Below are 23,814 nucleotides of genomic sequence, written 5' to 3' on the forward strand. Positions count from 1 at the left end.
AAACACTAATCTAAAAATATTAGGACAATTAATTAGACACTTCGTTTCGGAGGAGGTTGGATTTTGATACCCTTCACATATGACACTAGCTCTGGGTGACTGTATGAACGTGGCTTTCAGCGCACTCACAAAGGGTAATAAATCATACTTCCTCAAAGGCTCCTTGCCACACCGCTGTACATTAAGTCAGAATATTGTTGGCTGGTACTTGGTACCTAATCTCAGCTTTCCCCCAAATCAGGAGTTCACACATTTATTTAGAAACAGTATTGCACAGCTCTGAGATACATCAAGTTTTGAACAGCATCAAAGTAGAAACATACATTTTTTCTCTTTTTTCTATAGGGAGCTCAGAAGAAAGGAGAGCCCATCCTGGAATGCATATCCCTAACAAATTCTAACTGAACTTAGTTATTCAGCGAATTTAAAACCTGACAGGTATGTGATAGTGGATTTTCTTGTTTCGTAGAAAAGAGGATATCACTCTTTCTATTGATTATTCTTACAAGTTAAAAAAAAAAGGATCATAGAGAGAGACATTTACAGAGCCATAGTGAACGTGAATTAAACACTAATATATACTATGCCTAAAATTTGTCAATTTATAAAGGAGGTGGAAAGCAATACACTGTTTTCTTTTCTATACTAGCAAGTGCTCTCACCCACCAGTCAATACCGTGTTCTCACCTTTGGATCAACAAGCCACGGGGGGGGGGGGGGGGGGGGGGGGGGGGGGGGGGGGGGACTGGGTGTGTCTTCTTAATGCAAAACATTAGCTGCAGGTTGCCAGAGGGGGAAGCAGACTGTGTGTAAACACAAAGCCAAATTACTTACCAGTTGTTCACTTGAAGGATGGTGAGTCCTGTGTCTTGTGCCAACTGCTTTTTCTGTTCTTCAGAAGGGTAAGGGTGCTGAAAGAGGACAAAAAAGATAGGTTGTGCACGTACACTTTGGATACACAATGTGCACATCACGTGTCAGGTGCAATGCTAGGTGTGAGGGATTCAATAATAAACACATATGCTCTGTTAAAAACAATATGTGTACTTCAGGCAATATTTAGGCTATTTTGTCAATAACCTAAGAGTCTAGCGAGGTCTATAATTAAAGGTAAAAATGCTGAGGTGTGTCACTCTTATTAATGGAGTACTACATCATCTAATTAATGGCAATAAAAGACAAGCCAATTACCAAGATTAGTGAAGTGTATAAATAGCTACTTAGGATACGTGCAGAACCTTGATACTGAGTTTATTCTTTAACAGGTTTATTTGTTGCAAACACAAAATTCAGTAGGACCTTCACTGTATTTTATGGGATTAAAATAACAAGTTCTTTTTGAGCGTACAAAAGTGTACCACCTTGACGTGATATTTTCTAGAACCACAGATTTTTAAAGCTGAATCATTTGGACCAACAAGCTCAGCTCAGGTCCCCAGCAGTTAAGCACCTTGTTAACATGATACTGTCCTCCCAAAACACCATGCTGCTGGACGCAAATATCAAAATTAAAGTGGGTGTATTTAAAAAAAAACACACACACACTATTCATTTTAGCTCTTCTGCGAAGCACAAACAAATGAAATTCTACCAAAGTTGGTTTCCCTATCTGAATGTCAACGTATGCTGGGATTCTGAACACAGGCCAATGTAAGGTCAAAGACCAGCACATTTTGCATGCGAAGAAAAAGCCTCAGAAGTTAGAGTGGGTAAAAAAATATTACAGGATTAGATCATAAAATGAAATCTATACCTTCTTGTAAGATGTTGAGAATTCTACTAAGATTAGTTTTGGCAAGATACTTTCTGTTTAATAGTCAACTATATCTAAGTTTGAAATATACATTTCTAAAGCCTGGGAGAGGAGCTGAGGACACGGTTTCCATCCACTGGTGACATGGGCTACTCTGAAACACTGCACCCCAATAAATTCTCCCAAGATAATAATTGTTCTGATAGTCAACCTTCTATTCTCTTTATGAATGGGAAAGGGCACCCCCAACTCTCCATTTAACGATATATGCCATCGGAAACTAAATTCTGGTCTATTGAATGCTAATTAACATAGCTTTCAATCTTATTAATAATGTCTGATTAGATGCTAAGAAGGCTTGTTAATGACCACTTCAATGCTCTTACATATCAGTTTAAATATGTTCTGTATCTATACACATGGGATTCGATTTGTGGAGAGCAGAGATGTAGCCATTTTTCCCATAAGCATTGTGTCTTGATTGTCACTTAATCAATAAATACACAGTTAGAATAAGGCTTTGCTTTCACGGGATATAGTGCCTCTCTCTAAAGAGCTCCAAGTATATTACAGACAGAATGGTAATTAATCCCCATTATATCCCTTTGAGGGACATAAATAGAATCTATTGTCCCTCATGTTTTACTGGTGAGGAAACTGGCCAGGGGAAGGCACAGTCCGCAGTGACACAACCTAGGGACATTTCCTGCTTCCCATCCAGTGTCTAAGCCTCATCACGACAGAAGGATACGGCAAACGCCTTTCATAATCTCCATTCCTGTCCCGCCTCAAAATCCTCCAGACTGCTCACCTTGCCCAGCAGTGCGTGCCACCACCCAGCCCTGCCCACTTCCCAGATGGGCATCCTCTTCTCACCCCACCGCACCCCTCTGTCCAGCCACTTGGTGTGTTCGTCCAACACCCCAAGCTGGTCCCTACCCTCAGGCTCCTGCTGTAAGGTAACTGTCAGGTCTCAGCTCAATTGTCAAGCCTTACCCTCCCAACTCTCCACCAGACCACCTTATCACTTTCACACCAGTTTTCCCCCTTTTTCTCTAATAGCAATCATCACTCAATGAAACACCCGTTCTGATTATTTCTTTCCTTGGTCACGCGTCCCTTCTCACTCATTTAGCATCTCTAACACCCTCGCCTTTCTCATTCACCATCCTTAAAGCCCAGACCTGCACATAAAGAAAACCAGTAAATACCAGTGGAACAAAGGAATGGCTCTGACTTGCCACGATACACAGATACTCTCCACTCAGATGCAACATCAAAATGTATAATAGGGCTTCCCTGGTGGCGCAGTGGTTGAGAGTCCGCCTGCCGATGCAGGGGACACGGGTTCGTGCCCCGGTCCGGGAAGATCCCACATGCCGCGGAGCTGCTGGGCCCGTGAGCCATGGCTGCTGAGCCTGCGCGTCCAGAGCCTGTGCTCCGCAACGGGAGAGGCCACAACAGTGAGAGGCCCGCGTACCGCAAAAAAAAAAAAAGGAAAATGTATAATAAAAAAAATTTTTTAAAGCCCACAGGAAGTACAAACAATCCAATTTGAGATCCACAACACGACTTTCCTTACTTCATTCCTAAAAGTGATGTCTACCCAGTCTTTTCAAATGAAAGTATATCACCTCCATAATCGGCAGAGATCGTAGGTGACGATCACCCTACTCACCATTATGCGAGTCATCACAGGCAAAATCTCACAATTGGATACTGACCTAAAAGCAATACACTGCCCTACGGTTTAAAACATGACTCCCACTTCGTAAAGGTTTGCCACACAATACAAACCAAATGAATCTTTTATCCTCTGAACTGAATTATGGTTTCATATATAGTAGTTCTATGTCTACACTAGTTGAAGAATTGCACAAAGTTACATATGACCCGTTTAGACTGTATAAATTATGCTGCCATTCACTAACTCTGAGCCTTTGAAAAAGGGACAACTTCTCGATTTTATCATCTGGGGGTTAGCCAGGCTAGCAATTCTTGAGTAATAAAAGCCTGACTTTGAAATATGCAAATTTTAGCATCTAGCTGTTGGCACTATTTGCTATATAAAGCTGTACACTGATGGACACAAGTCATTTCCAATCTGTAACATCTTCTGTAATACGATTTGCTTACAGCTTTGCAGGTCCTCTGGAAATCTCTTTCAGTGCTTTTCAATTGAATTAATAAATAGGTCAATGGTCCCTCTTCCCTACAGCTGCATGGCAACACCTTTTGCCCTGTCTTGTTAGTTGTGTCTTAATATTAGGACCAGAACTGGATAAAAATTAATATGTATGCCATTTACCTTTAGTTACTTTGAAAATTGAGAATTGTCACAGTCATTTATTTGTGCTGTGTTTTCAAGGGTATTTTTGCATGCCTGTTTGTGAGCAAGTTTTACATGCATTCTTAGAAAGCAAGTGGAATTCACATTTTATTTATGCAAAGGGTGTCAGGAAAATTCTCTTTGGATCATTAAAATTACCTGAATCATTATAGCTTCAAAGAGCAATCTATGGCCTGCAAATTGTCAGTGCAAGTTTAGGTTGTTTCTTTACATCATGCAGTTTCTGATTTCAGAATTTAAATATCATAAAATGAGAAAGTTCTAACCGTTTTTTTTCTCTGTCACTTTTCATGTGATCTGATTTTAAGTAATTGGAACAAACTGTGGTTAATTTCATGCAGCGTAATTGCCAGGCAGCCTCAAGCTATGGAGACCCAGCACTCTGTCTCCATTAAACAATTTTCAGTTGTTCAGGATATATTTTTTTAATAGAAATGAATGAGCCTGGATGAAATTAAATGTCACAATAATCTGGTCATTGTTAAGGGGGCAAAAGGTATCAACAAAACTCCTAAACCTCTGTCTGTGGTAGACCGACTGGATAGTTTTCTTTTTTTCATAGTTCTTGAACCTGGTTTCCCACAAACTTTCAATTCCACCCCCCCCAAAAATTCTGTAATTGCTAGAATCACATGAAAGCCACAACTTCAGGTAGTTAATCCACAGTCAGTCAAAAATTCACAAAGAAGTAGGCTTTTTAACTGAAATCCAATATGTTTAACTATCTTAAATCCTATGCATCTTTCCTAGATAAGCTTTGTGTGGACAGTAGGAGTTATTCCTTTGTAGACTTGAAAAAATAAAAATGACTTGACAAAAACCCAACATGCCACAGGCAAGGCTGCTGTGAAAACATTCAAAGCCCAGGTTGCCTTCCGCCCACAGGGCTAGTGAGGCCATGAAAAGGGCAAAGGTAGATGTCATTTTACAAAAGAGAGAAAGACGAGCGCCATATTAGGAAGAAAATGGAAAATTCATTCCAAACCATTGCAACCACAGGGCTAGGTCTCCCTTGCCATTTTCCTGAACACCTCTGCTATTATGGCATCTAAGCGGCAAGGACACTGGTTTAAGAGAGATCAGTAGGTTCTTGTGAAGGAAAGAGGGATTGCACTTGCCAGATACACCAATCAACCTAATCACTATGGGATATCAAAGCAAATTTGACCACAGTCCAATAGACAGTGACAGGAGACCTCCTCTTTGTTGTGTACATTAGCTTCCTGCCATTATCTCTTAAAAGCTTAATTATTTGCAAACAATTGATCAAGATGGGAATTTGAGAAAGGATATGTAAGGGCCACTGGGAGAACAGCAAAGCATTAAGAGAGTAAACAAAATTACCTTTAGATCTCACAATAAGAACTAACGATTGAGACCGGAGAGAGCCAGGCAGTGCAGTAGCTGCAAGGCTTCTTTCTCAAGTGTTTCCCATTTGATCTGCATTAACACCTCAGGAATGAGTGAAAGCCATAAAACAGTGATTATGTATGGGTAAAGCTGACCCTCCCTTCCAACATTAAACCTGCACACATGTATTGGGTGGGCTTCGCCGGGGAAAGAAGAGCTGCTAGACTCAAAGGGAAAACGAGTGGCTTGGGCAGTGGAACCCGAGCTAAAGGCAAGAACTCACAAAACGATCATTCTGATTTCAATAATCAACACCCTGACTTCTTCCCAGTCTCTTGCTGAAATAGACCCTGCTTGCCACTCTTCCTGTGATCTGCAGTGTGACTTCTAATAATGACCTCGGATAGCTCAATAACCCCATCAAAGAATAAAATGATCCCTAGAGTATGTGTCCTGTGTAACAGAAACAGAGGTTGTCTCAAAAAAAAAAAAAAAACCGAGGACTTCCCTGGTGGCACAGTGGTTAAGAATCTACCTGCTAGTGCTGGGGAAGATCCCACATGCTGCGGAGCAACTAAGCCCATGTGCCACAACTACTGAGCCGGCGTGCTGCAACTGCTGAAGCCCGCGCACCTAGAGCCTGTGCTCCGCAACGAGAGAAGCCACTGCAGTAAGAAGCCCTTGCACCACAACGAAGAGTAGCCCCCATTCGCCGCATCTAGAGAAAGCCCGCACGCAGCAACAAAGACCCAACACAGCCAAAAATAAAATTAAAAAAAAAATCTAAAATTAGCTTACATAAAAATTAAGTCTGAACGGTCCTTTCACCAGCCAGAGAGAATAGGAAGTGACAGAAAGAAAATGGCAACTTTCTAAAGAAAGGTATCTCTGCCCAATTCCAATCTTATATCTTGAGATGGGGACGGGAGGGGGGTTTCTGATGCTGGTTATCTGGTATTTACAAGTTTACAATACATTGGAAGAAAACTTATTTCTGTAAACAGTCAAACCCGCTCTTTCAGATGAGCATTAATAGGAAAAGAGAAACTCTTCAGCACACACAGATGGAAAATGTCCAACCTTCTATCTGAATGATATCCTTGACCAAATGTACCCCTTTCATCAAATTTTCCACCCCTGACTGCAAACGTGGATGCCAAGACAGTGATGAACTTTATCTTATCTACCCTGGTAACCAAGTTTCAATAATGGTCCCTCCCTCTCTGCCTTGCCCACTCTAACAGCTCATTGTAATAGCAACAGAAATTTTGAAAATAATCCTGTACAGAGCTCACTGGTGAGATAATGGAAAGCTCCGCTGCCCCTTCTCAAGCCTCAGATTAGTAATTTCTTGTGACACAGAACTGCCTCTCCACCGAAACTGCAAAACAGCTATAACAAAGCAATAGAGGTGGAAGCAATTTTCAAGCAAAATGTTACATGCTATACTTTAAAAGGTATGGGAATAGGTACCGGGAGAGCTGATCTAACAGGAGGAATTATGGCAACTGTCCAATATCACCCTTATCAAGGCAATGTTCTGTTGCTTGGCTGAATATGCTGGAAGAACAATTTCGGAACTTCTTTTATCCTTTTTCCTCCAGCCCTTTGCCTCCTCCACAGCAAAGTTTAATGCATTAATATAAATTGACCTTGAGCTAAACTCTGGTATGTGATGGAGAGATACTCCCTTTAAAGAAGAAGAAAAAAATCTACCATATGGCTCTTAAGCATTGGATCTCTGTGTTCTTTTAAAACTTCTACTGAGTTTTTGTCACTAAGGGAATATTGTGGATCTGTCTAAATTAGAATAACCAGCTATATATGTGACCTCTAAGAGCAGAAGCAGAAGCCTGTTAACCAAATATATTTATATTTGTTTAACATGAATTTCTTTTGCCTATAAAAACTTCTGCCACTTTAAATAAACTTGCAGCCATTTTCCCCTTATGCATTGACTATGAATAGCTTACACTGTGACAATTACATTGATCTAGGATACTTTTTTCCTTTAAAAAAATCCATAATGCTTCGCTATTGTCTTCCAGCTTTATGAATTAGTTTTACTGTTTCAGTGAATGCTTTTTTGTCTTCTGACTGCACATTATCAAAGAGACAGTTTGTGCCTCTCATTTGCATTACAAAAGCAGTGTATGGTGCGGTGGAAGAGCAGAGCCTGAATGCATAGCAGTTGAGTCCTGCATCCTCACACAGGCTGGAATCAAAAGAAGAACGGTGAGGTCTGTACGGCTAAGAAGCCAAAAATGTTTGGAGCATCATCAGTGAGGTCACAGGATTTCAACCTCTTTTCTTAATTCTCCACCAACGCTCCCAGATTGCCCAGTTGCTCAAACTAAATGTGCTCCGTTGATGGTTCAGCACTGGCTTTTTCTGAAGCCTAGTCAAGCCATTTTCCAGACAAGCCCCTCAGATTTGATTTCTTGTCTATCCAGCAGCAGTTATAAGAAGTTGCTAGTAGAGGTGTGCAAGCAGGAAGGTCAGGTGGGAATCTCTAAACTTGATCTTATCACATGAAAATGACATAAGTGTGAAAGGAAAAATTGAACACTGGCTAGCATTTCGTAACAGTCTTCACTTTTGCACTAATGAGGCTATACAATACACAGCACTGAGAACATTGTTTTATAGTTAATTATAAGAGGCTAATACCACAATGCCTCGCCTGTCTTACCTATCTGATCTTTTAATTTCTTGTAAATATTAATTAAATATAAAATAAAAGCACTAAATAGAAAAAAACATACTATATTAAGGGATTTCATAGTCCTTTGTATTGGGGATTTTTTTTTAAGTTGCTTGCAATTCCATTATAATAACTATGTTTAGATGTATTCTTCAGTAGCTATAGATATGTTCCAGGAGTATTTTTAAATATATGCATTAAAGACATAAAATTTAGACTCTAAATTAGCAATTACTTATATCCGCCTCCTAAAAGTATTAAAATTCATGAAGAGTGCTAAAATTATTTTGAACAGTTATGATGATTAATGAACTCCCTGAATATTGATTCTCTTAGTAGGAAACCACAGCTATAAAAGGAAACACAAAAAGACCAATAAGAAAAACAGGGTAAGAGGAGTAGGGGGATGAGAGTGGGGGTGGGAATAGGGGCCATGCTTCACTTTTGTGTCCTTTTCAAATCATCTTAAACAATAGCTCATTTGAACTCTTACCGTTTGTCAGTAGGACATAGGCATTACATGCATTATCGCATGTACTCTTGGTGACCCCCATGAGTGGGGGCTATGCTTAGCTCCATTTTATAGATGAGGAAGCTGAGGCTTGGCTAGGTCCCAAAACATGAACAAAGGCTCATAGCTACTTAGTCCTGGAGCCAGGTCTGCCCTCCCCTGAGTTTCTCTACTTGGCTACCCTTCCACTGATGTTTCTTTCCCATTTCTCTATTCCCTTTTTTAAGGTAAACATTTTAAAACCAAAAACATATTCTAATGGAACATGAACAAAGTTATCCATTGTGGTGAGAGGTGACTGAATGTTTCTCTGCAGTTTCAATAGCCTCGATCCAGGAAAAGTTGCTGTTTTCCTCTCCTCCACTGCATCCCCACAGCTTCTGCCCTGCAGGCAAATATCAAGGGGCAGGGATGGAGCTGTGAGGTGAAAGTTAGTTCACCAAGACCTTTCCCCACATTCTCCCTCTAGCGACTATCCAAAGGGACTTTATTATTTTTTTGTTTTTGTTTTTTTGGTTTTTTTCGGTATGCGGGCCTCTCACTGCTGTGGCCCTTCCCGTTGCGGAGCACAGGCTCCGGACGCGCAGGCTCCGGACGCGCAGGCTCCGGACGCGCAGGCTCGGCGGCCATGGCTCACGGGCCCCCAGCCGCTCCGCGGCATGTGGGATCTTCCCGGACCGGGGCACGAACCCGTGTCCCCTGCATCGGCAGGCGGACTCTCAACCACTGCGCTACCAGGGAAGCCCCAAAGGGACTTGATTAATAGCAGCTTTCTAGTATTAGTAAGAGTGATAGAAGTAGTAATGGTAACACGTATTAAGAAGTGAGGATGTACCAGGCATTGTTCCAAATCCTTCACATGCATTACCTCATTTAATCCTCACAAAATCTTTACGAGGGAGGCTCATATATTATACCCATTTGACAGATGAAGAAACTTGAGCATAGAAAGGACAAATTACTTTCTCACGTTCACACAAGCTTGTAAGTAATAGAGCTGGAATTTGAAACTTGGTGATAACATACAAGTTGAGAAAATCCACTTCCAAATTATTTTGTTTTCTAAATGATGGGTGGAGCAATCCCACTCATTCCTGATGAGTTAATCATGAATATATAGATGATGATTACTACTCATTTTATGAAGAAGCTATTATCTTAATGTGTATGTGTCTACAACTCAGTTCTGTTAATGGAAGCAACAGGAAATTTTGCTACAAGATACAAAACTCAACGGAAACTAATACATCCATCACTTTATTCGTTCTTATAGTGTTGCTTATAAACACAAGAATGATGGTAGGTTATATATGAGAACACTCTTTAAGGGTCACAGAAACAAATGCCTGTTCTTCCATCCACCTGCATTACAATATGCCTTAAATTGTCTGCTTTGAAATTAATTGTTGTGTGTTTTTCTACCAATTACTTTCATTTTGTTTGTGATTCTTAATCAAATATGAGTTAAATTACATTTGGAACCATTTCATTTTAGTAGAATACTAATAAAAACACAGGAATGCTATTGCCATTTACAAGGCAACTAGCCCAGTTCTGTGCCCAATAAATATCTGTTGTGTGAATGAATGAGTGCTATTGAAGACACCCAAAATGCCTGAACCAGCATTTATAAGTCAATGACTTCAGATAAACATGAGAAAGCTAGCAGCCCCATTTTAACAGTTGTTCATCCTCCTCACTCAGTTCTACAAATCCCCAAAGCAGAACAGATTTTATTTACTTTATTTAACTGACATTTCTATAATGTTTACTCTGCATCAGGCAATGTTCTCAGTGCTTTACCAGTATTCACTTGTTTAATACTTATAACAAGCCTATGAGATCAGTGTTTTTACCCTGATGTTACAGATGGGGAAACTGAGGCACAGAGTCTCAGTTACTCACAAATAGGATGAAGCTGGGATTTGACCCTAAGAAACCTAGTTCTGCAGCCCACGTTCTTCATTCCTGTGTTATTCTGTTTATCTTTTTTTAGCATGTATAATTTCCCCCGAAGTTTCTCCAAAATCCGCTCTATGTTGTTGTTGGGTTTATTTGTTGCAAAAGTTCCCTTCCCACTCTCCAATTGCAATGTAATAAAATTCAAGTTCTCCATCTTACAGGACTGAAGAAAGAATAGCGGAGACTACTGTTTCGACATACAGGCTCTCCCCCAAGAATTTCACTGTAGCAATAAAACAAAACCGTAGCACACCATCCTGGACCACTTTTCTGAAAAGAAAGTTCATGACCAGTTTATACAATAAAGTCCAATAAAGTGAGGATCTTTTCCAAACTACATACAGCTCATCTCCGCTCTTGCTGAGAGCGTGCCAGCTAAAAGGAGACCTATCCCCAACCTGTAGAACACTTTTCCACTTTAAAAATCAAAGTGAAAGGGTTTTGAAGCCATGAAGAGAAAAGACAAGGAAGATGAAATGCAGTGGTACCATTTGGAATGAGACTGTTGACAGTTATCATTACTGCCTTTACAGACACCCTGTCCAGCATTAAATATTGAGGAAAAACCCTTGTAAAAAGAATAAAGTCTCCATAAGTGAGAAGCAAAACCAGTACACTCGGTGAGAAGATGTTTTGAGAGAGAGAAAGCAAGAGCCAGGGAGAGAGAGAGGGAGAATTCATGCTGCTCCCAATATGACTAAAGACCCCTGGAACTGGTACTCATTCTCTAGTGCTAATTTTCCCACTTAAATTACACTGCTGGTGTAGCCTCATCTCATTAGAGATCATTGTCCCCAGTAGACAGTTGTGTTTATGGGGGACTCTGGCTGTTCCACACCTGCTGATCAGGTTGCTATGTGATCAAGGCTGCATACAAACAGCAGACTCGAGCTTGCTGGACTGCGACTGATGAGCCCAGGCTAATTCAGGGGTGATTATGTAGTTTACTGGACCACTAAACCTCTTTAAGCTTGTAATTACTGCCTATTTGAGTAAAGAACATTCAAAAGCAATTCACTGCATCATGCCTGCCACAGCTGGAAGCAGGCTGCCAGCAGTCTGTGGGGACGTTAAAATCTACAGGGACATGGATTGAAGCCCAGCTAGCAGACACTGTCAGCAGTACCCACAGCCAAGTCTATGCACATTCCTGCTCACCTCTCCTGACCAAGCTTACCATTAAAGGTGCCGTGAAAACTATAGAACAGCCATAAAGATGACAAATAACGGAATGAAGTGATACAAACTACATCTTAATGATTTCCCCCTTTTGTAAAGCTGAAATTGAAAATGTCTTTTCACAATGCCAAAGACAGAGGGAGTATATGCTTTAAATAATATACAGCGCTGAGATTTACTGTGTACTGGCTGAAAGTTCCATCCCCAAAAATACCAATTTGAAAACAAAATGCCCACCTTTTAGGCTTTCTAAAAGAACTATGATGTACAGTCATTTGAGATCTCTTCCACCCACTTAGCTGTCATGTTTATAACCTTAGCTGGGAAAATATTGTTTAGCTACTTGACTGACATTTTCTAAGATCACATGTAGATTTCTGCTGTTGATGAATTAAGATGCTGCTCAGGCACCTGAGTGAAATTTACTTTCAAGAGTCAGAGAAGATTTCAGGAAAAAAAAATGTATCAGTATTTATCAATGTTCTCATTTTCTTTTGCTGTCACCTTAACAACTGCAGTTCTTTTGTATAACAGAAGTGTAAAACATGCTTTGCGTTGCTGTGGATATAATTATTACTTGTCTCTAAGTAACAAAAAAAAGACTGGAACTTAATGAAGGGGGATTAAGTTAATTTCTTTTTTAGCTAACAGTTTCCTGTCTCTTAAAATGCAGACCTTGGTGAATATAATGTTCAGGGAAGGAAAATTAAGCTTTTTATTTCACTAAAATCTCCACTTTGGAATACTGATATTAAAATATTAAGATGATGTTTATTCTTTAAAAGTATGTAAATTTGGTATTAAATAAAGCCACAGAAATCCTTTCTGACTACTCCATCCAAAGTCCACAGATCCAGGGGGTTTATGTGTTATCTACACATCATTCCTATTAATATTCATTAGGTGGGTCTGCTTGCATTTTTATAAGCTGTGAGAGAGGCAAAGAAACAACCAGAATTCTTTAACACATGGGCATTATCAACTCAACGTATGCCAAACAGCAGAGCACCCAGATCTGAAGTTAAAATTCAAACACAATTTACCTCTACTTAGCTAATTTTCATGAAAATTCTCTTCCCTTTACCCACTGTAGTCTAAGCTCTTTAATTATCTCTATTCTCTGTAACATACACTTCAATTTTTAATTTAAGAGATTATTCAGCACTATATTTTATCTTGGTTAACAACAAAACCCTTATCTTGCAATCAAACTAAAGAGAATTTCCCTTTAAGAAAAAAAAACGTTAAAACTTTAAATTGTCTTAGTAGTAAGATTACCTTTATCTTTATGAACCTTCTTAAGCAAACCCTTTTTAACTCCCCAAAGCATTTATTGATGTGAATTCACTGTCTGTCTCCAGAGTGGATTATAGAAGAAGGAAGAGTCTTAGTCAAAATTTGGGCAGATCCCCAGTATTTGTTTCCCAAATTATGCTTTCTCAGTCGTCCAGTCTAACTGGACAGGGAAATGCTCACAGGGCTGTGGACGTTTTTCTGTGGCATTCCCACAGAGCTCTAAGATGTTCCTGGAACATCTTAGATGAGTAGGAAAAAGAGTGGGATCTGTCATCAACAAGATGACAAGATAAAGGTGGCAGAAATAAAGATATTCAAAGTTAACTTGGAATGTAAATTGGGACAGCCACTATGGAAAACAGTATGGAGGTTCATTAAAAAACTAAAAATGGAAGTACCATACAATCCAGCAATTCCACTCCGGGGACTATATCCAGAAAAAATGAAAACTCTAATTCAAAAAGATACATGCACCCCAGTGTTCATAGCAGCACTATTTACAACAGCCAAGACATGGAAGCAACCCAAATGCCCATCAACAGACAATCTTAAGAAGATGTGGAATATATACATAATGGAATATTACTCAGCCAGAAAAAAGAATGAAATATGCCATTTGCAGCAACATGGGTGGACCTAGAGAGTATTATACTTAGTGAAATAAGTCAGACAGAGAAAGACAAATATACTATATTATATCACTTATGTGTGGAATCTAAAACATAATACAAATAAATCTATATACAAAATAGAAAAATACTCACAGACATAGAAAACAAACTTACAGTTACCAAAAAGGAGGGGAGGAGGGACAAATTAGGAGTATGGAATTAACAGATACAAACTTCTATACATAAAATAGATAAGAAACAAGGATTTACTGTATAGCATAGGAAATTATACCCAATATCCTGTAATAACCTATAATGGAATATAATCTGCAAAAGAATAAAAAAAAGTTAACTTGGCTAGTTTGAGGCTTTTTTTTAAAGAGTTTGAGTTGGGTGATCTTTTATATCCTTTATATTTGTATAGCACTTTACATTTTCAAAGAGCTTTTATTATATTTTATGAAATTTGAGCCTTACAACTAGTTGGCCAAGTTGGAAGCACAGGTAATGTTGCCTCCATTCTATAGGAGAAAAAACAAAACTCAGAGTGGACACATGGCAGGTTATGAGGTTAGGAAGTTGTGGCTCATAGGCCTGGAGCCCAGGCCTCCTACTTTTACACTCTTCTGAAGCTCAAAGTTTATCTTTTAATGATAAAATAAAGAGCTGTAGCCACGTCCTTCAGAAAGCTACCGTGAGTTGGTGAGCCCAGCCTCTGTTTTACTGTGTAAATGTGCATTGCTCTATACACAAAGGGTGAAACTAAAAACTCAGAGACTAAAACCAGATAAAACAGAACATCTTTCAAACTGGCTGTCATCATTTCTAACAAAACTTACATAAGTAACCTAAGTGGTAATGCTAGAAGGTCTTAAATAATGGCATTGGCCCCTTCTACAACTGGCTTTGGGAAAGAACTATCGTTACCCAATGACCGGGTAGTTTGTTTCTCTTTGACACAACTAGACTTAGTTTTGTTTTATTTAATGTGTCTTTCTTTGCCATTTCATGTGTGACATGAGTTTGCTAATAACATATACAAGAGGCCTAATTTTCCCCCCTCCTAAGTCACTTCCTAGGAGAACCTGGGCACGTGTGGAGACTCATCAACCTGTGTAGGTCCGGAGAGTGGTCATTAAGTCCGTTTCTGCTCCAGTGATGTGGTTACACATTGACAAATAGCATATCTGAAGGAAAACATGTTAAGAGTTATTGGTTTCAAGAGGTGCCGTTAGGTGTACCAACTGAGCTAGATAACTGGAGCTCAAGTCCCAGAACCCACATCGACTGTGTGGCCTTGATCAAGGCATTTCAGTCTTCTGAGCCTCAGCTCCCTCATCAGTGAAAATGAGGATGACAGAACCGCGGGGGTCAAATGAGACAACACACATTAAATTGCTCGGCATATGGGGCTTCCCTGGTGGCGCAGTGGTTGAGAGTCCGCCTGCCGACGCAGGGCACACGGGTTCGTGCCCCGGTCCGGGAAGATCCCACATGCCGCGGAGCAGCTGGGCCCGTGAGCCATGGCCGCTGAGCCTGCGCGTCCGGAGCCTGTGCTCCGCAGCGGGAGAGGCCACAACAGTGAGAGGCCCGCATACCGCAAAAAAAAACAAAAAAACAAAAACTGGGGGGCTTCCCTGGTGGCGCAGTGGTTGAGAGTCCGCCTGCCAATGCAGGGCACACGGGTTCGTGCCCCGGTCCGGGAAGATCCCACATGCCGCGGAGCAGCTGGGCCCGTGAGCCATGGCCGCTGAGCCTGCGCGTCCGGAGCCTGTGCTCCGCAGCGGGAGAGGCCACAACAGTGAGAGGCCCGCATACCGCAAAAAAAAACAAAAAAACAAAAACTGGGGGGCTTCCCTGGTGGCGCAGTGGTTGAGAGTCCGCCTGCCAATGCAGGGCACACGGGTTCGTGCCCCGGTCCGGGAAGATCCCACATGCAGTGGAGCGGCTGGGCCCGTGAGCCATGGCCGCTGAGCCTGCGCGTCCGGAGCCTGTGCTCCGCAACGGGAGAGGCCACAACAGTGAGAGGCCCGCGTACGGCAAAAAAAAAAAAAATTGCTCGGCATAGTGGCTGGCCTGGATGGAGGGCTTAGTAAATAGTAACTGAACCTGAGATGACTCACAAGGATGGGCTAATCTAACTAAACATACTATATACATATATATATATTTCACAGTTTGTAAGGAAGAGGGTTTGACTAGGTAATTCTTGTCATTTATTTTTCTAGTGTTTAAATTAGGTTTTAATGTTTTCTTACAATTCTCTTTATTTAGGCAATCACTTCCAGGATATCTAAAGAAGGGGCAGCTACAAAGGCAGTCACACAGGGCACCCCACACAGAAGAGCCCCATGCCTGGTTTCATTTGCTGATGTCGCCATCTTGAAATTCTTCAAAAAAATTTTTTAGAAGCCCTGCATTTTCAGTTTGCACAGTTTATATGGAGGACGTATGCATTCTCCACACATCATATAGCTGGTCCTGCTAAAAGAAAGGGAGGTTATGTTTTCCCTATCAGATGTTTTATATTCAGCTACAACCCCTCCTGAATTTACCTGAGCTTCACAGAATAGATAAATAATTACTACGTTTGTACTAAAAGAGTGTAAAAAAGAAAACACTAAAAAAGCAAGATGTAGGAGGTGAGACAGTGTGGATGTGCTCAGGCCTCAGACAGATGAGTAAGGACACTTGAATGACCCTCCAGTGGCCTGCAAGGATTCACACACTCCTGTAAGTGCCTAAATCACCCTCGGAGACAGACCGAGGCACCGAGAAAATACTCCATATTATAAAGTCTATAGGGGAAAAAAATCAATAATCTGAAACCTTCAAGGTGTGAGGTCCATTCTGGCTCACCGGACTTCAGGATGTTGAGAGCCTTTGTCTTTTGGTGGCCGGGAGTCAGAAGTGGCAATTCGCCCACCTTCCTTGGCAGGGGATGAGTGCCACATTTGGCAGAAAAGTGTGCTCTCGAGAAAAGGGAGCAGAGAATCTTTTGGCCTGGGCTCCAGCTAGGATAGATCAAGAGTGAGAACTCACCCTTGCATGCCAACCAAATGCCACTGTAATTAAAAACAAACCTTTGGAAATAAAGTATCTGGAAATTATTTCGATTCCAACACATTCACAATGGGAGCTCATCAATAGTTACAATTAATTCACTTGGTCACAGGATTCTGGCAGGGGAGTGCTGTCATTTTTTTCTAAGCCTTCTTAAACAGAATTCTACTTTTTGTTGGTTCAGATAAACATATAAATAAGCAAACTAAAGAGAAAAATGTATGGAATAAGGCATAAAGTTTCAGAAGCCTCTAGCATATTTGGATTTGCACCTTACATCAAACCTTCTAAGATGGCAGCCCAGATTTTTTTAAAAATGCAAAGTTCTGTCATCTTGATGATGCCAAATGATGAACTCCACTATTATATGCATATATTTTGCTTAATGGCTTCATTTATTTTAATAACAAAGGGAAACAAGATTTTACAGATGAAAGCTTTTTTTTTCCATAGCTCCAATGCAACTGGGATTTTAAAAATCTGTGATGTTAACCAATATGTGATAATGGCTGCTCTCAGGAGCCCTATTTCATCCCATTTTATGCAGGGAAACCTACACAGAGTAACCACCACCAGAGTACCCCGATTTTAAGAAGGGATGAGTGTCAGAGGTCTTGTGATTGTTCCTTTTCTTTCCTCTGAATGGCTACATGTTCAGTAAAGCGTCAGCTATGGAATTACTGGAGCAATAGGATTAACTCACTAAAGATTTATTATAAATGAGGCAGGAAAGTACTGTTCATATGATTTCGGGGGATAAGAAAATAATTGCATAAACCTTTCCCTCTGTTCAGAAATCTGCCTACAGGGTTTAATATTTTGTTGAGAATCAAAAAAATAAATCAGAGCAAGTAACTTCAGTTTAATTCTCGTTTGATTTCTTCATTACACTGAATATCTACGGTGAATCAGGAAGCCAGGAACTCATCAAAATCAGTTCCCATGGGAACAAAAGACATGCCATCTCAGAACCTCCCTGTTATAGCCCCTAAAACTTGCCCATTTATTCAGAATGTCTAGCTAGTTTCAGAAAAGAAAGAAAGAAAGAGAGAGAGGGAAAGAGAGAAAGAAAGAAAGAAAGAAAGAAAGAAAGAAAGAAAGAAAGAAAGAAAAGAAAAAGAAAGAAAGAAAAAGAAAGGGAAAAAGAAAGACGAAGGGAGGGAGGGAGGGAAAGGGAAGGGAGAGAGGGAGAAAGGCCTTTGGCTCACTAAAAATTCAGGTGAGATGACACAAACCAAAAGTCTGAAGTGGTGTTTCTTTTTACTGAGAGCCATACCTTCAAACTCTAGAATATAACAGATGCAACTTGCCAGCCACACAAAGGATGTGGAGTGATTTTACAGACACTCTCTTGGCCCAAGATGGCAGCTCATGATTAATGGCTGCGTCATCCTTGGCCCTGCTGCAGTCAGGCCTGGGGTCTGATCCTGACACAGAGCCTTCGTCTGCAGCCAATCAGCAGATGTAAGCACACAGGCCCTGTCAGGTTGACATATCATTCCTTCGACAATGTCAGCCAGTATTAATGTTCAATTATCTGTCCTAGAAATGACCCACGCCTTTATGCATTGTGTAACTGCACACGTGGCGCTCTGGTAATCCCAAAGACAAGGGCAGAGATGCCCGCAGTAAACCAGCTACTGGGAGTTGGCTTTCCAACATTGTCACAACATTGTCTTGCAGTACTGAAGAGGAGATTTAATTTTAGTTCTTTTCCTAAAACATATTTGAAAAACCAATGAGCCATCTATCTATCTATCCATCTATCTATGTATCTATCTATCTTCCTTTCCGTCTGTCTGCATGGCAGTAGTCCTTTCTATTTAAACAGCAACACTTCACATGAGTCATCTGTGACTAGCTGATCACTCTCAGCCAACTGTTCTTTATATATGACAACGAGCTGCTCATTATGTGTGGGGTGACTTTTTCTTTCATAAAACCAGGTGTATATCATTTACCATCAAACCCAAATGACAATAGTAGACTCTTCTGGAGCAATGTCAAGATCAATTCAACTTCAACACCTGAATCTAAAGGAGTCTTTTCAAGCCAGCCACCCCTCCTGCCCACTATTAAAAATCAGGACTCTGGCAGAGGAATGATTTAAAAAGCATACCTGAGATCATTTTACTTGTTAACCTTTACAGTTGCTCAAGTTTTTAAAAATATTGTGTTAATTTGTTGTAGTTAAATTTTAAATCCCCCTTTTCTCATATATCATGCTAAGAAAAAAAATTTTTTTATCTTAGCAGACAGCTGCATTTGCATGGTTTTTTGTTGAACTCACGTTCAAAGGTTATCAATAACAAGTTTGCAAACTTCTCATACAACCGGCACCGAAAGATAATGTACAGTAATTGCATGATAACTTCCTCCAAAACTGAGATAAAACTTTTAATGCAAATTCAGGTTCACCAACCTATACAAGATAGTAGGAACTTAAGTAGTTCAGATTGCAGCTCAATGAATTTGCCCCATGATACGAATTTTTAAGGAATAGAAAATGCAATTATTTTTTCCTGTGGAAAGCCACTAAAACTTCATTATTTTGCCTTCACGTTAACATGTGAAAAGCAGGTTGATTATGAAATGTACCTATTAAAAGTCTAGCCAGCCCTTGTTCACAGTCTGGTGTCTCGTGCTATTTCTACATGTATTCTCAACTGCACTGTGAAAGTCCTTTTATCTTTCTTAATCTTTTTTTTTTTTTTTCCTTTTCTTGGTCTGCCTACTGTGTTCCCAGCAGCAATTTCTTCCAAATGACTTCCACTCTCTTCCAGCTCCCGATCCTACTTCTTGGACACTTAGCCGTTGACTTTGCCTCCTGGTACGCTAACAGATCCGGGAGAAGAACACCCAAGACTCCCTTCTTGTCTATTTCTAAATCTCCTCTCCTGGTTCACATGTATTGCTAAGCCCTTGCTCTGAGATGCCATCCCATCACTCTCCCCACTCAGCCCCTCCACTGCCCACTTGTTCTTGATCCTTGCTCCATTCATCAGTCCTTTTCTACATTTATCTTCAAAGGTTCCTTCTCTATTGCCTAAGTAAATAATTAGGCTGTGCTTTAACAAACTGCATGGAACATAGTAGCAATTCCATGAAAGACAGCTGTATGATTCTATGTGTAAACATTCAAATCTCCCTTCTCCTAAATATTAAAAAAAAGAAAAGAGAAACCTTCCCCTCTTGTTACCACCTCCTCATGCTACTGCCCAAATTGTAGCCCTTAGTATATTTCCTCAAGCAATTGCAAAAGGGTCTACCTTTGTTGCCTCTGTCGTAGTATCGCCCGTATGCCTCAGAATACAGCTTCTTTCTCTTCCAAAGTCCTGAAACAGGTCTTTCAAAGGTCACTGATGATATCCTAATCCCTATACCAGAACCTTTGCCAGTACTTCTACTGCATAAAACTTTCAGGGTTTGGTCACCTCTATTTTGAAACTTTGCTCAAGCGTTTGGTCAATAAGTATCATCAAGCATCTCTATTATGGCTGAAGATATAGCGGTGAAAGATTCAATCATCTTATTTACGAGGGAGGCAGCTCGTAAATAAACAGTCACCATGACAAGTGCTCTCTATCAGATGACCATCAAGGCGCTATGGGTCTGGAGGCAGGGGCCACTTCCTCCCTCCTGGGGAGGACCAAGAATGGCTTCCCCAAGCTGTGACAGCTGAGATCAGTTGTGAAGGATGCAGGAAAAAGTACGAAGTGGAGAAGGGGTCATGGAGTTTCCAGATGAGGGAACAGCACGTGCAGGTACACAGAGTACAGGACCATTCAGCGCCTGTGGGGAAGGTAAGTGTGCATGGAAAGGGCGAATGAAGAGCCTGGGTGCTCAGTGGGCCAGTGTCAGACCTCAAGGGTCCTTGAATGGCACGCTGACGATGTTGTATCCTGAGGGCAATGGGGAGCTATCACAGGTTTTCAAGTAGGGGTGAGATTTGGCCAAGTTTGCTTTGGAATAATCACTCTGGGGACAAAATGAGGGATTCTTTGTAAGGGATCAATTACAAACAAGTGTAATTGATTAGAGGCAACTGATTAGAGGCAGGGACGCTGATTAGGGAAAGGGGAGAGCAGGAGACAAGGAGGCTATGGCAAGGGGACTAGATAGGGATAAGAGAATGAAGAAGTGTTTAGGAGGGAGTGTTGATGGGACTCGGGGAGTAATCTGCGAAGCAGGGAGGAGGGGGAATCTTCCAGGATGAATCTGAGGATCCTGGTTGGAACTTCCGGGTCGGTCCATGGTGATGATGTTAACTGAGATGAGGGTGAGAGAAAGGAGAGCCAGTGTGGGGACTGTGGTGGATTCTGTTTGGGAATGGCCTATTTCTTATCATTGGATCTTCCTTCCTTTTCTTAGACTATTAAAGTGTGGGAGCTAGAAGGGACCGCAGAGATGACTCCAGCCCACCTCCACGTTGGACAGACCTCCTGCCTGCTCCTCTGTCTCTTTCTCTAGGCTTTTTCCTCCAGACAGCCTTTAAAAGGAGGCGTTGCCTGAATTCCGTTCTTTTTTGCGGTACGTGGGCCTCTCACTACTGCAGCCTGTCCCGCTGAGGAGCACTGGCTCCGGACGCGCAGGCTCAGCGGCCATGGCTCACGGGCCCAGCCACTCCACGGCATGTGGGATCTTCCCAGACCGGGGCACGAACCCGCATCCCCTGCATCGGCAGGCGGACTCTCAACCACTGCGCCACCAGGGAAGCCCCTGAATTCCGTTCTTGCCCTCCTCCTTTTCTCTCTCAGCTCTCTCTGGGTCCATGACTCCATATCCATCTCCAGCCTCAATGGAGGTAACACCAAGCCTTGTGCTCTCACCAAAGCCCCAGTCAACCCGTTTCCAACTACTGACCATACAACTCACATGGACATCCCACCAGCACAGGAACCACACGTATCCCACACGGCATGCTTCACCTTCCCCTAGAACCAGTTCCTCCTTCGAACTTCCCTTCTTCCCTGAAAGAGACTCCAGCTCCCTAACTGCCAACGTGAAACAGGGAAGTCACCTTTGATGCTCTTGTACCAAATGTCCACTCGTGAGTGGTTATGAAAACAGGCCTCAGAACCAGAGGGGCTTGAGTTCAAATCCAGTCCCTGCTTCTCACTGCGCTACTTCAGGCAAGTTGTTTAATCTCTCAGAATCTTGGTTTTCTCAACAGTGAAACAGGGAGACTAGCACTACCTCCCCTAGAGGGTCACAGTGGGAATTCCATGAGATAAAATGTGAAAGTGCATAGCGAGGCCTACCAGGGCGGGGGCAGGGTGGGAGCAGCCTGCACCAGCCAGGAGGAGCTTTTTTTTCACTGACATTATTTAGAATTGCCAGTGCATGGTGATAATAATAAACAGACTGCCTTTTAGTCATTTCATTATTATTTGTAAGTTCTCTACACACATGGCACTGAGAACCCACCTTGGCACACCACTGGCACTTAGCACAGTGTATGATACACATGTGCCAGCTATGAATGTTTCCACTTATGAGGTGCCATGTTTACCTCCAAGATATCGTCCACCATCCATCCATCCACTTCTTTACACTCTCACAGCCACAACCTTCTCACCAGAACTGTTGTTATTGTCTCTGAACTGTCCTCCTCACTCCAGTTCTTCTTGCAAACCGCACCACCAACTAGATCTATGTGCTTTTCATAGCGCTCTGAGATGTACACGGTTCCTTGCACGCAGTAGGGCACTCAAAACGCATTTGAACTCACTTGGAAAAAACCTGAATGGCCCAATTCAAAGAGAAGGGTAGATGCGGCCTAAAGTTTAGCCGTCATTTACGGTGGGGAAAAATAACAACAAGCACGTTTAAAAGTTGCTTTTTCCTGCTGTGCAGTGGGATTAGGTCACCCCATCGTGGAAAACATCCCAGCCATCTCTCCGCACAAACCAAACAATTTTAGGTATTTCCAGGTGAGAGCCATCCTGCTGCTGCATGAGCCCCTTCTCCGACCCCTACCACACACACTTGTGCAGTGCAGGTGTCACTGCCACGGAGAACCCCAGGGACGGCATGGCACCCATGCAGGGAACCCACAGCTCTCTGGTGGTGCCATAAAGCAGCTGTGATCAAGTAAGTGGGGCAAACACATGGCTCTGATGATGTCACATGGACTTCTGCCTCAACTCTCACCAGATCTAGTCAATGTGTATGCAAGCCAGTTTCAAGAGCAATAACAAACCATAAATTTAAGTCTCAAGGTCTGGAAGTAGTGACACCCAGCAGGTCGTAAATTAGGGCTCTGAATTTTTTTCCCGTTTCTACTTTATTGTACACTAAGATCTCTGGTAGATCTTCAGACTTTCCTAGCTCGCTTCCTTCTATAAATGTGTTCCATCTGTAAAATGGGGGAACAATGATTAATTGTTGAACCAAATGCAAACGAAGTACTTAATAATCTTTTCACATCAAATAGGATACTTGCTTATAGCTGGATTTTTCAAAATTCAATACATGCTGTTTCATGCAGGTCCATTTGGCCTTTTTTCCTTGGGAATTCACCCCACCATTTACTCAATCACTCTCTTGAACACTGAAGTGATGAATGTTGCTGGGTGCTCATGGTTTCTGGTCCAATACGAACACTTTCAAGGAGTAAGTCCAGGGCGCCTGTCGTCTTGGTAATTGACGATGTTTTCACTTCAAGGTGTGGGCCTGAGACCCACAGGGTTCAATGGGGGAAGTAAACGAATTGACTACATCTCTTGCCCACCTGATATGCATAAACTCATTACTGCCAAATGTACTTCAATATTATCAAGAGGGGATGGCAACATATATATTTGACAATGGTTAAAGCGATGCCTTATTGTATTTTACATTCGCAAATTAAAACACTTGGTTTGTCGTTACAATTCTTTGTGAAAATCTGGTCTTCACTATACTCACAATGAATTATAAATGCCTGCACCAAAACAAAGGATAATCCACGATGCCATCGAATGTATGCCTCTCTTTCTAATTTTGATTTCTAGGGCCCCTGGCCTCCGTAAGAGGATGCATGCAGGGGCACAC

The 23,814-nt window shown here is 41.6% G+C and overlaps 1 protein-coding gene across 7 annotated transcripts in view; it reads right to left on the reverse strand.

Annotated features, from left to right (window-relative positions):
• The window catches only part of MEIS1 (Meis homeobox 1), a 136,970-nt gene that overhangs the window by 22,651 nt on the left and 90,505 nt on the right, over positions 1 to 23,814 (reverse strand). For all 7 annotated transcript variants that reach the window (XM_065891754.1, XM_065891750.1, XM_065891749.1 and 4 more), the window contains one exon: positions 835 to 911. In XM_065891754.1, coding sequence (XP_065747826.1) covers positions 835 to 911 — 77 coding nt within the window. The remainder of the gene's footprint in view (positions 1 to 834; positions 912 to 23,814) is intronic.

The sequence above is a fragment of the Phocoena phocoena genome, chromosome 14 (assembly GCF_963924675.1).
Source record: "Phocoena phocoena chromosome 14, mPhoPho1.1, whole genome shotgun sequence".
NCBI lineage: Eukaryota > Metazoa > Chordata > Mammalia > Artiodactyla > Phocoenidae > Phocoena > Phocoena phocoena.